The sequence below is a fragment of the Lagenorhynchus albirostris genome, chromosome 6 (genome assembly GCF_949774975.1).
Source record: "Lagenorhynchus albirostris chromosome 6, mLagAlb1.1, whole genome shotgun sequence".
In the NCBI taxonomy this organism is placed as follows: Eukaryota; Metazoa; Chordata; class Mammalia; order Artiodactyla; family Delphinidae; genus Lagenorhynchus; species Lagenorhynchus albirostris.
In genome coordinates this window covers 81,366,265-81,381,124 of record NC_083100.1, presented here as the reverse complement: position 1 = coordinate 81,381,124, position 14,860 = coordinate 81,366,265, and the positions used below count along the sequence as shown (strand labels likewise).

General features: G+C 42.5%; 1 protein-coding gene across 2 annotated transcripts in view; it reads left to right on the top strand.

Annotated features, from left to right (window-relative positions):
- Nucleotides 1-6,171: 6,171 nt before the first annotated feature.
- EPC2 (enhancer of polycomb homolog 2) overlaps nt 6,172-14,860 on the top strand; it is a 107,543-nt gene continuing 98,854 nt past the window's right edge. For both annotated transcript variants that reach the window (XM_060152941.1, XM_060152939.1), the window contains exon 1: nt 6,172-6,361. In XM_060152941.1, coding sequence (XP_060008924.1) covers nt 6,209-6,361 — 153 coding nt within the window. In that variant the 5' untranslated portion in view covers nt 6,172-6,208. The remainder of the gene's footprint in view (nt 6,362-14,860) is intronic.

Genomic DNA, 14,860 nt, shown 5'->3' with positions numbered 1-14,860 from the left:
GCTTGGAGGCTGAAGAGTCCATTCACGGCTCCAGAATCTGCATGGGGTGTGGCTCTTGGCCTCAGACATCCAGGTCCATTTTAACCCTTGCAGGATTGTTTATGCTGGATTGCATATGATGCCGTCAGCTTATATAGAAAGTTACTATAAGAAATCGCCAGAGGATGCTCCCTTTTGTGTCTATTATAAGGATACCGCTAAGGTGTCTTTCATACCACCTCGTTGCTCTATTTACTCTTGGATATTCTGATTAGGACCAGGAATAATTGTAAATCTTCTGAGCAATCATTTTATCTAATGGACATTGTGATCTGTGAAGCTGACAAGGTTTCCTAGTTTCACACAGCTATGAAACGCCACATTACTAGGAAACTTACAGCCCAAATGTTATCCTAGCATTTTAGCTACTCTGAAATCCCTTCTGAAAAAAAGGTGAGGGGTGTAGGTGAGCCAGTAAATATCTAGGTAACTAGTGTATTTTATTTCAGTGGTTTCTGTTTCTTTCTCTGCCAAGGTCACCATTAGCAGCTGATGAAAGACAAGCAAACCTGTTTTCTAATTTGGAGACAAAGTTGTTTTCCTTTCTGCCTCCTAACAAGTCACTCTGGAGTTCAGAGGTCTCTCAATATGCTGATATCAGGCCCTTTTCTTAAGAAACAGGCCATTTTGTTCTTGGGAACACAAAGATAAGGTCAACAAGGTGTGTGGCTATTACTAAATCAATTACCAATTTTCTTTAATTCAGGATTCCAACTACATATTCCATTCACAAATCTGTGTTTATAAACATTAGTCTTTTTTTTTCAAAGAAGATGTTGGGGGTAGAAGTTTATTAATTAATTAATTTATTTTTGCTGTGTTGGGTCTTCGTTTCTGTGCGAGGGCTTTCTCTAGTTGTGGCAAGCGGGGGCCCCTCTTCATCACGGCGCACGGGCCTCTCACTATCGCGGCCTCTCTCGTTGCGGAGCACAGGCTCCAGACGCGCAGGCTCAGTAGCTGTGGCTCACGGGCCCAGTTGGTCCGCGACATGTGGGATCCTCCCAGACCAGGGCTTGAACCCATGTCCCCTGCATTAGCAGGCAGATTCTCAACCACTGCGCCACCAGGGAAGCCCAACATTAGTCTTTTGGTGGTGGGAGAGAGAAAAAAATAGGTAAAGGAAGCCACATTTAGAATAGCAACCCAAGGTTCCTAACAATGGAGACTCCTCTCATCTAATACTTTGGACCCCAGAGAGCTCGATGCTCTGAGCCTGGTTTACTTGTCTGAGATGCACCAGCACATCACAAGGAGAGAGAACTGCCCTCACAAGGAGAGAGAAACCATCTTCCAAGTGCCCTCACAAGGAGAGAGAAACCACCTTCCAAGTTACTTTTCAGAGATGCTTGAGGAGAAAAGGATGCGCTGGTGGAGGAGGCCAGGGAAGGCAACTGAGAAGAATGGATGTTACGGGAGACCTAAGCCAACAGGAGATGTGCAACTGCAGCCCCAAAGCCCCAGATTCTCCACTCCAACTCTCTACTGAAAATAACATGAAAGGTCCAGCCAGTTCCATGAATGTAACATGGCTTCAGCTGAATGGCAGCTGTGCTGAATTTAAAGTGTGGAATTTCCCAAGGGCAAGGTAGGTGGATTGGGAAGGAGCCTATGTTACCTCCTGTGGACTTGCTCCAACAATTATTTCTCTGTTTCAAACTCAGCACTTTATTAAAATAAGTAGGATCATAATCATCACCTCCATGGAACCTAGTGCCTCTCAGAAATCCAGAGCCCTGAAGTTAAATCTACATAGCTTACTTGCTGTTTGGACACAGATAACTGTCCTCGTCAGATTCATTAGCTCTGTCACAAGAGCTTTACTGATTTCTGGTATCTCTATCCAGAAGCTTGAGTGAGCAGCGTCAATCTATTCCATGTGTGGGGTATTGGGTGTGTTTTCCGGTCAGGATGGGGCAACAAATGAGACAGGCTGTCGGCGTGATTCAAAATTGAGTGTTGTGCACCCTCTGGAGCTATGTGTTTCCAAATCTGTTTCCTCCAATTACATGTGTCTCATTTTTCCTTGGTTAATAAAATACAAAGCTTACGGGCTGATTATTTTTGAGTCTGTCTGGACCCTTTGTGGAACTTGGGAAGTAAATCGTCAACTTATACACAAGGTGGCACCCTGTGATTCCAGCCAGGTCTGAGAGGAGCGTTGCTGCTAAGAGACAGAAGCACAGCCGCCGATTTTTATTTAGCATCTGGTTTTCCCACTGTGGGGAATATAAAGGTGGAAGTAGATGTTTGGCATATCACCTCTGAGCATAGCCTCTGTCCCCATGTCTCAAAGATTCAGAGTTGCCTCAGTAAAAGGGCACTGGAAGCAGGGGGCTGATTCCAGTTGATGGTAATGAATGCAGACCCCACATTCAGATTACATATGGAAAACAAGGAAGCTGTATTGGTACTGGGCTCATTCCTGGGAACATAAGGGGGAGGGGTGGGGATGCAGTTCACATACCAACCCAATTAACTTTCAATTGGGTTTGCCGAAATAAGGAGCCAATTAGAAAGAACGTGACATTTACAAAACTCTGGAGTAGTTGAATAGCAACTGTGTTTACTAGTTTTAAGGTTCCTTTCAAAAGGTAATTTGTTCATTATTTCGAAGCTGCCTGCCCTGATCGTAGTAGTAGTACGGGGAAGTGGAAACTGGACTATAATTTCAATTCTTACAGTTACTTGACCTTTCTAATTTAGAGTACATTTAGAAGTAGTTTTATTTTGATATAGCTTTAAAACTATTTCTAATTCTTGGGTGTTTATATATTACACTTGCTTGGCCAAATTCATGTCCTTTGGAATTGGTCCAGAGAATATTTGAAGTGGACTGATTTTAGAATGACTATATTCAGTGCATTGTATGTGGAAACTAAAATAGACTATTAGGCTGCACAATCATTTGAAACAGGTTTTGATAAAGACATTTTATAACAGGCTGTACTTCAAAAGTTGAAGAATATTTTCTGTTTTTAGCACTAACAAGTGTATGGGTATTCAACAAATAGATTAGAAATAAACTTTATGAAAAATAATATTTGTATACAAATAAAAGCTACTTTCCAAATGTGAAACAGAGGCATTCTGGTTTGGGCACTGAATTTGAAGCCAAGAAAACACAGGCTGTGTCTCACTTGAAAAGCGTATTATGTTATTTGCCTCAAACTGTTTTATTCCCAGCTCTATAATCATTGCCTACAGGGCAAGAGGAAAATGGAAATTTGGGGAAAAAAATCTGCTACGTGGTCAAAGAAAAAGAACAAACCAACAACTACTACAGCAAAAACCCATTCCTGTAATAGAATTTCAGGTTTCACAAAAGTTTCTTTGAATGGCTTTAACTGGTTCTAAAATTCCTAGGCCCAAAAAGAGGAAGCTGAAGAGCCAGTTAGGCCATAAGAGCAGATATTGGCAGCAATGGCTAGGTCAGGTGACAGGCTAAGAAGATATGTGAATTCCAAGTGGGAGTGGAATGGGGTCAGTATCACTGAATTTTTTCAGGGGATATCAGTCAACAACTATATAGTAGGTGCCGGCTATGCGTGAGGCATAGAACTGGGGATACAGTGATAAACAGAGCAGATGTTGGTCCTACCCTCCTTGAGGTTATTGCATCCTTAGGTTCTGGGTTATGCACTCTATTAGCCATTGGTTGGAAGGTCTCAGTAACTTGGATCAGCAAGTTTAGAATGATGAATGGTCAATAAACTGAAGAGCTTGGATAACAGGGTGGCATTGCTGAGAAAACAAGAGTTTTGGAGTCAGGCTAGACCTGGATTTGAACCTACTTCTTCAAGTTTATTATTGTTGAAACTTGGCAAACTATCTGTCTGAGCCTGTTTCCTTATTAGTAAAATTGTAATTGTAATTTCTTCACAGGGCTATAATGAGAATTAAGTGGGATTCTATTAAAATACAATTAATTGAGATAATAGATACACAGTACCCCTAGAGTGGCTGGTATATTATAGATACTCAGTATTTTCCTTCTTGAGAGAGAGTAGCAATAAATACAGGGAACAGAAGAAAGCTATCATTTCTGAACCTGAGAAGAGCCAGATGAAAGCACTGGATGACGCATTTCTTCAACCATTGCTTCCCCCCACCCCTCTCAGGCTTGAATCCAGGGCTGACCCCCTCCCAACAACATCTTGTTCTTCCTTGCAGAGAATTGGAACTGTTCCAGAGGGTAGCACTCGGATCAGGACATGCCCATAAGTTTGAGGAAGGTATTGCTTACAAGAAGTGAGTCACTGCACCTCCATTCTTTAGATGGAAAACACTCAAGCCCCACTAAAAGCCTGAATTTCTTGCTGGGCCAAAGGGGTTAGACTATGCCATGCAGTCTATACCCACCATTTTGCCCTCAAAGCGGGAGGTGGAGAGAAAAGGGAGGACAGGAAGGAAAAAGATAGAAGGGAAGAAGTAGATGAGGAAGTGGAGGAAGAGATGGGGCTTTGATGTCCCATAAAAATGACAGTAGGAATAGGTTTTTTTCTATTCTGGATGTCAGCAAACCATCGACTTTTCTCTGAGCTAGGCAAAATACTTATCAATTATTAGAAAATGGCAAAATGTGTTACACTCTTCCTAGGGATTTTGTAGGAAAACTGTAATGCTTAAAGTCTAACCAAGGAACTCAGCTAAACGAGGTTGATGTCAACAATAGCTTGGTACTTATTTGAGTTAACTGGATTTTCTCTCCTCTTTAGAACTTTCTCTAACCGGTTCAGGCTAAAGAAGTCTCCTTTCTCTGAACTCTCGCGGCAGTTACGGCCTGTACGACTCATTTGGTAATTACTCATGTTCTAGTGCCTTGTATCGCCTATATAGTTTTCTTCAAATGATAAACTTTTTTTTTTTTTTGCCGTCATTTATCTTTACGGCTGCCCTGTTCTTCAACTATTTAAATCTCTTGCTGTTAATCATCTGTCCAACCTTTCTGTCATCCCATCAATGTGAAAGCTGCACAGGGCAGGAACTATGTATCTCAAACTTCTTTGTGTCTTCCACAGCACCAATATTTTACACAGATCGGCCACGTTGGAAATGTGTGCTGCCTTGGTTAAATGCTATAAGCTTAATTTTTAAGAACTCTCATATTTTTGAAATCAGAAGTATCTATCATCCACTAAAGAATTCTATGAAGTTTGGGTGACAGGTTCAAGCGCACTTGTTGCATCTGGCAGCCTCAAGCGTTTTTCCTCATTGCCGTTAGCATCCTCCCGGCGAAAGCGAGGATACCTTACCTTGGAGAGCTCTTTCGGTCAGGTACTAAAGAGAGGATGCGGGGAAGAGGGCTGGGACTGCGTAAGCGTTTTCCCGGCAGGAGAGACCCGGCAGGTCTGCGCGTCTCGGAGTGGGCAGAAGGAATGGACCTTTCGCACCTCTCAGGGATGTGCGAATTGGAGGATGCGAATTAGCCGGCGCTCGGGGCGCCTTGGAGATAAGCTCTTTATAAGTAGAGGCTCGGTGGGGCAGTTGTGGCTCCGGTTGACATTTTCCTTTCGCGCTCACAGACTTCTGCACGCTCGCGCTGCTCAGCGCGGCTGTGTTTTGCCCGGCACCGTCCTCCGGGGCACCCAGCGAGCAGGGTGGCGGGGCCGCGGAGGCAGAGGCGCACGCTCGGGGGCGCGGGTTAACTTGCGCACCTGGCACCTGCCACACGGCGAGAGCGCGGGCTGCCGAGCGGAACGCCGCCACCGCCCCCTCACCCGGAGCGGCCCAAGGCTGAGCACGCTCCCGCGGGCCGGCCGCGCCGCGGAGAGAGTGGGTGGGCAGGCGAGGGAGGGGAAGGGAGAGGAAGGAGGGAGGGAGGGAGGGAGAGGGCGAAGCGCGTCCCCGCGGCGGGGGCGCGCTCTCGCGCGGGCTGCCGGGATCGCTCGCCGCCGCTGTGGTAATGTCCGCCATGTTGGCCATGGCGCAGGGAGCGGATCGGGCGGGCGAGCGGCGGATCTAGTGTGTGGAAGCGGCCGCGGGCGGCGGGGGGCTGTTTTCGGGCGGGGTGGGCGCCCATGCTGTGGCCGGGGGCAGTGAGGAGGAGGAGGAGGAGCGGGCCGGCCGCGCTGCACTGAGGAAGGAGGTGGAGGAGGCGGCGGGAGTCCTCCCCCCCTCCCCTCCCGCCCCGCCGCCGCCGCCCGGGCTGTTCCTGTAAGGCGGGGAGACAATGAGTAAACTCTCCTTCCGAGCGCGGGCGCTGGACGCCGCCAAACCGCTGCCTATCTACCGCGGCAAGGACATGCCTGATCTCAACGACTGCGTCTCCATCAACCGGGCCGTGCCCCAGATGCCCACCGGGATGGAGAAGGAGGAGGAATCGGTAGGGACTCGAGTGTTTATTACCCCCCCTTCCCTCCTCCCCCCTCCCCTTTGTCAGTCGGGCTTCGCCATTCACAGAGCGCTTTACGCTCGCTGGAGGGCGCCGCAGCCGCTCTAACGCATGGGACCCTACGCCGGCGGAGTAGCGTAAACCCTCTCGGCCGGCGCAGCGCCCGCCCGCGGCCGCCATGTTGTTGCGTCCCAGTGTTGTGATTAGCTCGCAGCGCCGCTTACGCTGCCGTAAGGGGGCCTTGCCGTAAGCGGCGGCCCGGAATGGCGCAGGGGATGTTCTGGCCGCACTTGGCGTACGGCCTCTGTTTACCTTTTTTTTTTGTTCCCCCGGCGCGGGATGCGAGGGATCCTTTAACTAGGGAAGATTTCCCCCCCACTTTTAGATTTAGTTTTGCATTGGGCTCTCTTTGAAATGACTTAACGGAAAGTAAAGCGCTTTCAAAACAAACATCATCTTCCTTCTAGCAAGGTAATCCTCGCTCCCCGGCCCGCTTGGGTGCCCGGGATGGAGGTGGTGCAGCACTGCGGCGGGGGAGGGCGGGGGCCGCCACTACCAGCAGGATGTAGCGCTAGAAAGCCGCTGATCGGCTAGCTCCGCTCCGCGGAGCGAGTTCGTTCGGCCTGCCTAGCCGGGACGGCGCCCGCTCAGTGCGCGGCGTTAGAAAGGGACCGGGGATGTTCAGCTGCGAGCCGCCGGCGCTGCGCTGTCCTCGCGCCGCGTTCCGGAGAATTGTCATGTGCGTTGGGGGGGTGTCTTTTAGAAGTTGAGGACCTACTGCATCGAAATTGACAGCTGCATTTTTTATAACAACAGCAGTTTAGGGCAAAAATGTTTTTTCCCCCTGATGGGTTAAATTTTGGATACGGTTGAATTTCACCTGGCTTGACAATGTTTATGACTCTGGAGTGGTGTTACTTGCGTGCGAAGTTCATAGTAACTGCAACCTCAAGAATTTCTTCAATGAACCTGTGGTCCCGCCTTATTGTCAACCCCGGGTGTGCGTGGATTGGTTCTCTTGCTTCTGTGACTGTCAAAAGAAGGCCTGAGGTTTCTGTGATTGGTTTTCTCTTTTGACTATTAATATTGCAGGAAATGCTTTTATGCTTTTGATTGGCTGCTCGAGTTGTGACCTCATTATATTACCCTGTTATTACTACTTTCTGCTGTGATTGAATCACGTTTCTCGGTGTTTGTTTTTGAAAGCCTTGCACTTGCCGTAGAAAAAGTATGTCCTCAATATCAGATGAACATTCAACTTTCTAAAAAGTAAGCAAGATAAAAACCCAACATTTATGCTGAAGGTTTAGAGCTAAGTCAAATGTGAAAATTCTTTCTGTTTTTAAATAAAATTTATTTCTAGCTTAGCTCAATTTTCCATGGGAAAGATAATTAAAATAAGGAATAGTATGTACAAGAATTAATTTAATTGAGCTTTAAAAAACACAACTTGGGATTCCACAAAGTTACATTTCTATTAATGTTATTTCCCAAAAAGAAAGGTGGCTAATGAGTCTTTTTTTAAAAATTATTTTATTTATTTATTTTTGGCTTATTTAATTTATTTATTTGTTGGGTCTTCGTTGCTGTGCGGGGGCTTTCTCTAGTTGTCGCGAGCGGGGGCTACTCTTCGTTGCTGTGCGCGGGGTTCTCATTGCAATGGCTTCGCTTGTTGAGGAGCACGGGCTCTAGGCGCGTGGGCTTCAGTAGTTTTGGCACACAGGCTCAGTAGTTGTGGCTCGCGGGCTCTAGAGCGCAGGCTCAGTAGTTGTGGCGCACGGGCTTAGTTGCTCCGCGGCATGTGGGATCTTCCTGGACCAGGGATCAAACCCGTGTCCCCTTCATGGGCAGGCATATTCTTATCCACTGCGCCACCAGGGAAGCTCATGAGTTTTAAAGTATCAATATTGTATGTAATTACTTGGACCCTATTATTTTGGTTTGGGAAGAACTTGAATCAAGAAACTTGTTCTAGAATGAATAGTTAGCCCCTGGAAGATATATTACTTTTTGCAAACAGTGATTAGCAGTGTACTTATTTATTGCTTTAGGTCCTTGGTCACATAGGTCTTGGTATTTTATCTTAATTTAGAAGAAAACTTGCAATTTAGTTCCTGTTTTAATGATGCATTACAAATAAATGCTTAACCCCCTTACAATTTTGTACTATAATGCTAACCTTTTCAGTAAAACTTGTGATTTTCAATCTAGAGCATGGGTGCTAATTTTTATTATTTTCAGTAGCCTGCTTCAACTGCAGGTAGAACTGGTAGAACTAGAGTTGCAACTCAGGACTTCTGACTCTTTATCCTGTCTTTTCTGCCTCTTCAATGTTACAAGTGAAGGTTCTTAAAATCAAAACTAAACAAACTCTGACAGTTAAGATTTATAGTCTAGAGTCTTTTGCTTTCCATAATGTCCAGTTGGGGTGTTTTTTTTTTTTTCTTTTTTAGTAGTGCATTGCCTTAACCACTCGGCCACCTCGTCCCATTCGTTTTCTTTTTTAAAGTAACATATAGGTCAGAGGACTTGTGCTTCAGTGAGTAACAGCCAATTCAGTTGTTCTGGTCGTATTTATATGACCTATTAAACATAATTATTTGTTCTCTATATATTCTACCTTGATAAACAGTTCTAAGAAGCAGTAAAATATAAATTTCATGAATGTGTCACTTGAGTTGTGTTTCAATTTAACTTCCATTATCAAAATATTCTAATTAGTTCCCTTTGTAAGTCTATTCTTTTTAATCACATAACTTGTTAAAAATCAACAACAAAAACCTTGGTTTATGGGTTTATAGTTGTTGCTTGGCATTTCTAAATCATCCACAGTATGTCCTCTTCCTGCTTGGTTGGCAGAATAATTTGACTTCACTTTATGGGCTTCATGGATCCACGGCCCCCATCTCCCTATCCCCACACCCCGGCCATAAGATGAAGGACTGTCTCCGTGTAGCTATTGGACTATTATTAGACTTTGTTTATGTAGTCATAAACTCAGTTTTGAGTTACATTTTGATAATACCTAGGTGAGGTGGTCTAGGTGTCCTTTGGCACTGAAGCACTCTGTCATTGCTGGCCATATCATTCTTTTAGTTCTTCTCTTTTGGACACGAAAGCATACTTCTTTTCTTTCCTTTCCTATGTTCATCGTATTTGCCTAAGGTCTGCCAGTTGGCATCCTCTTATAACTCAGTGTCTCTGGTGCTCCTCATGGCACTTGGTCTAGGTCAGATACTTTAGAGTTACTTAGAATCTAAACAACCAGAAAGATCAGGTAATTGGTATTCTGCTACCTCCCCAGGAGTGTTGTATAATGATAGCTGATGATTTTAATAATATCTACCATTTTTTGAACACTTGTTGAGCTGCAGGTACTGTGCTAAGAACTTTACATATATTATTCCATTTAATCCTCTTTCAAATCAACTTTTTGAGGTATAATCTGTATAAAATAAAACAGACCCATTTAAAGCATAGGGTTTAAAGAGTTCTGACAAATGTGTACACCCATGGAAATATCATCACAATCAAGATATAGGAACATATCAAATACCCTAAAAGTTCCCTTTTGCTTCTTTGCAAGTCTGTCCTTCCAGTAGTTCTAAGCCTTCTTTCACTAGATTAGTTTTATCTTTTTTAGAATTTCATATAAATGGAATCATACATACTTTTTTATGTCTGGCTTCTTTTGCTTAGTGTGATGCAGTAAAGATTCATTCCTGTTGGGTATATTAGTCTATATACTGAATGCTGAATAACATTTCAGTGAATTGATATACTATAATATATTCATCCATCCGTCTGTTGTTGGATGTTTGAGTTATTTCTAGTTTTTGGTTTTCATTTAATCTTTGTAACAGCCCTAAAGTTCTCACTGCTGATAACTGACAGGGCTAGAATTCAAACTCTTGTCCTTTAGTGTAACAAAAACCCATTCTCATAACCACGGTGCTTCGTATTGACTTCTTACAGAACCCCGAATTATCTTCTGAACTGTTATTAAGTTCATTATAGTTTCTGTGAGTAATTTTTACCTTTTATAATTATGGGAACTTTAAAAAGTGATATTGATTTTATTGGAATATTAAATTATTAAGAAGTGTAGTTTTTATCACTTAACTGTGTCTGACTTTTGCTCTAGGCCTTTCACATTTTTTTTGTCTTTTTTTTTTTTCTTAGAAGTCTTATCAACTTTGCTTCTCCATATATTGGCATCATTATGTTTGAGTGTTTATGGTATCTTAAGTATGTAAGAAATTTGTGGTAAACTATTTTATTTTTTAGATTTTTTCCTAATAGAATGTAATCTCTGTAAGGGCAAGGATCTTTGCATGTTTTGTTCATTAATATACTCCAGTTGCCCAGAACTGTGCCTTAACACGTAACATATGCTTGATAAATGTTTGTTGAGTGTTGGATGAGCTTCTACTTCTATACCAAGAGCTATGTTTTTGTGAAACTCTAGCTCTGTGTGTGTGTGTATGTGTATAATTCATTAGCAGAATTTGGTAAATTACTCTTCCAGATGCTCTTTTTGGTTTCTTACTTTGGAACTATGTATACTTAAATACTAAATCTTTTTATTTCCTCTTTAGTCAGAGGCCTCTTTAAATGCAGAATTTCTTACGCAGAGTATGGCTGCAGTATTGGTCTTTATCTTGCGTTAATTATTCCTCTCATAGGTGTATGTAGCTTTGCGTAAAATACCTCCTCACATTAGAGTGAGCCAAAATCTACATGAAGTATATGATTCCGCTTGTTTTTAAAGTAAAAGACCATGATTGATTTAGATTGCCATTTCTCTGCTCATGTTAGTTGCCTGATTTTTGTCGTTATCTTAATATTTTAAGTGATATTTTGAATGATAGGGTCAGAATATATTCAGTCTTTCTACCATTTCAGAGTTATCTTTGGTACTAATATATTTCATGTTTCATAATAGAAGGGTTCTAGGATATAAAATACAATTTTGTAGATTGATATTGTAAAAACATTACACATTTATTATTTCATCAAAAGCAAATATTGGCCAGGTATCATGTAAGTGCCAGGCTTTATCTGAATAAGATATTGGAAAACTGTTTAAAGGGGTTTGAATATCAAAAGTATTGTAAAGCTGTGTGCTGAAGTGTTGTTAGGATTAAAAGAAGCGTACGATACAGATCTTGACTTCAGGGAACTTAAATGAGTCATTGGGGACTTAAATGAGTCATTGGGGTCAAAAACATATCTTGAAAGTTAGCAAAAAACTACCAGGTTAAGTCAACCTGACAGACATTTAAAAGAGCATTAGAAAAAGTTAGATGTCAATATAGTGGACAGGAATAAGAGTAAACTGTTGCTGGAATGTACAGAGAAGTCTTCTTGGAAAGAAATTTAGTAATTTGGGCTTTAAGGTTTGATTTTATAGTGTATGTTGAAGCAAATACTTGAGTACAGGAATATTTAAAGCAAGTTCTATGGATGTTAAGTAGACTAAAGGAAGGTTCTTCCGTGTTATATTTTTAATCTATCCTTGTTTATTCTTTTTCCCCTGCTGATAGAAACTTCAGGACGGTAACACTGTTATTTCTGAGCACATTATTCTCGTAGCTCTTTCTCCTTTATTTGGACATGCAGATGGCTTTCACTTCTTTTCTTCCCCTTCCTTTGTTCCCTGCTATATCTTCAGCACTAGAAACTGTTTAGAACATAGACAGCACTATGTAAATATTTGGTGAATGAATGAATAAAAGTTGGGATGGAAATTAGATTTTTGAAAGAGGAGAATTATACCAGATTTTAGATAGTTTTAAATGTTAGGTCCAGGAGTTTGTAGGAAGGTGTAGAACAAAGTATTGAGGTGTAAGTATGAAGTCTGTTTCTAGTTTTGGTTCTGTCCTTAAGGGGCCATATTATCTGGGAAAGTTTGCCTACCTTCTCTGAGCCTCACGTCGATCATCACTACCATCACAGCTACCATTTATTGAGTGTATGTTAGTGAGTGTGTTGAGCATGTGCCAGGCACTTTATTAAACTCAGTAGGTGATTTAGAGCTCATTATAATGGTAGGATGTGTAGATGCTATTATCTCTTTTCCAGAAGAAGAAACTGAAGCTTTAGAAATTAAGCAACTTGCCCAGGGTCACCCCTACCTATACCAGAACATGGGAGAGCTAGTATTTTAACTCATGCCCTGTGGGTGATTGACTCCAGTGCTCTCATCTTCACCATTGCTTCATCTGTAAAATGAGTGGGTTGAGAACTAGATGATATCTAAAGTTCATTACATCTCTTCTGTTCAATCATTTATTAGCCCATGGGCACGGAGGAGTCATTTGTCTCAGGGAATGATGTTACGAAAGAAACTTTGTAGAGAATGCCTTTTGTAAACATGTTCCTTTTTTAAAAAATGTAAAGGAATGGTTTATCTGTTGTCTTAAGTTTAGATTTCTTATGCATCAGTTCTTTAAAAATGAGGCCTAGGGTTTCCCTGGTGGCGCAGTGGTTGAGAATCTGCCTGCCAATGCAGGGGACACGGGTTCGAGCCCTGGTCTGGGAAGGTCCCACATGCCGCGGAGCAACTGGGCCCGTGAGCCACAGTTACTGAGCCTGCGCGTCTGGAGCCTGTGCTCTGCAACAAGAGAAGCCGCGATAGTGAGAGGCCCGCGCACCGCGATGAAGAGTGGCCCCCGCTTGCCACAACTAGAGAAAGCCCTCGCACAGAAACGAAGACCCAACACAGCCATAAGTAAATAAATAAATAAATTTAAAACTCTGAAAAAAAAAAAGAGGCCTAAAGATATTTGACATGTGGGACCATTAGGTTGGTTTCAAGTAACAGAAACCAAATTTGATTTCTTTAAGGTTCCTGGGGGTTGTCTCACAGGCACCAAGGAAGGTTTGAACAGTCAAGGCTTGGCTAGCCAGGAACCAGGGCAGCTGTGGGCCCTTCAGCAGCAACTGACATTAATATCACTCAATTCTAGTAATTCTCGACTTTTGAGAAGTAGTATAGGGTAGTGGTTAAGTGCATGTATTCTGGAGCCAGACTCTATGGGTTTGAGTCCTTGGGCGGATTAATTTCATCTGTAAAATTTCATGGGGATTGTTGGGAAGATGAATTGTAGTGTGCTTGGAATAGTTTGTGACATGCAGCAAGCATTCAATAAATATTAGCTATTATCATCACTGCTGTATTTCTTTTAGCTTCAAACTCCAGATTCCTTGCATAGCTCTAATCCAGAGGGCCGACTTTGGGGGAAATACCAAGAATTAAGGGATGGAGACAGTGATCAGTTCTTTGGTGATGCATTCTGAAGATGGGCATTAGGATAATCTCCTAAATCTCTGTCTGTTGAGATGTGGTTATCTTATATCAGAGTTTTTAACAAGTATCAAGATCAATGTCAGACACTTCTGAAGGCAAGAATTTTATAAAGTTACACTAAGGAATCTTTTGAAATAATGCCCAGTTCATCTGTCAGAAGATGACTTTCATGTGGTTGAATGTTGTGTTTAACCACATTGTATTAAAGTTTCACACTATTTCATGCAAAACAAACAAACCGACAAAGAAACAAAAACAAAGCCCTCCAGATTCCTGAGATAGAGGACATTATTGATTTAGCTTGTATCAGGTATCTATCTACTTCTAAGTCAAGGAACAAGGGAAGTTAGTATACAAGTGCTGTTAAGGGCTACCCTCCTGAGAATGGGGCTTAGCTAGGGAGCTGCCCTGAGAGACCTACTACTGGTGGATATATAACATCATTATTAGAAGTTACGAAGTTAGATTGGTTTAATCCGTGGTTTGACCCAAGGTGAATGTGTATACTTAGTTGTGTTTTTGCAAACCTCAAATTTGTAAGGTGTTCTAAGGAGATTAGAATATTTTGTATTATGGGTTTTTTTTTTTTGTTTTTTTTTTTGTGGTACGTGGGCCTCTCACTGTTGTGGCCTCTCCCATTGCGGAGCACAGGCTCCGGACGCGCAGACCCAGCAGACATGGCTCATGGGCCCAGCTGCTCCGCGGTATGTGGGATCCTCCCAGACCGGGGCACGAACCTGCATCCCCTGCATCGGCAGGTGGACCCTCAACCACTGTGCCACCAGGGAAGCCCCTGTATTATGTTTTTTAATGAAACTTGAATTAAGGACTGTAGAAGAAGTCTCCAAAATCCTTTTAAAGAAAGCAAATGTTCCACACTAATATTCAGAGCAGTAAGGGATGAAATTTTCTGTGACTTCAAATAAATTATTTAACCTTCCTGGCCCTTAGTTTCTTCATTTGTGAAATAGAATTGGACTGAGAATTGGACTGAATGATCTTTAAAGTACCTTTGGCTCTAAAAATTACTTGCTTCTTTGAATTCACATGTCTACTTACTGGGCATATTGTACAGAATGTAAATCAGATGAGAAGAACTAATAAATGAGAGACTGAATATTAGGAAGATATTAATAGGTAAAATTTAACTCTTTAACACTATTGGAATGCTGTCTATT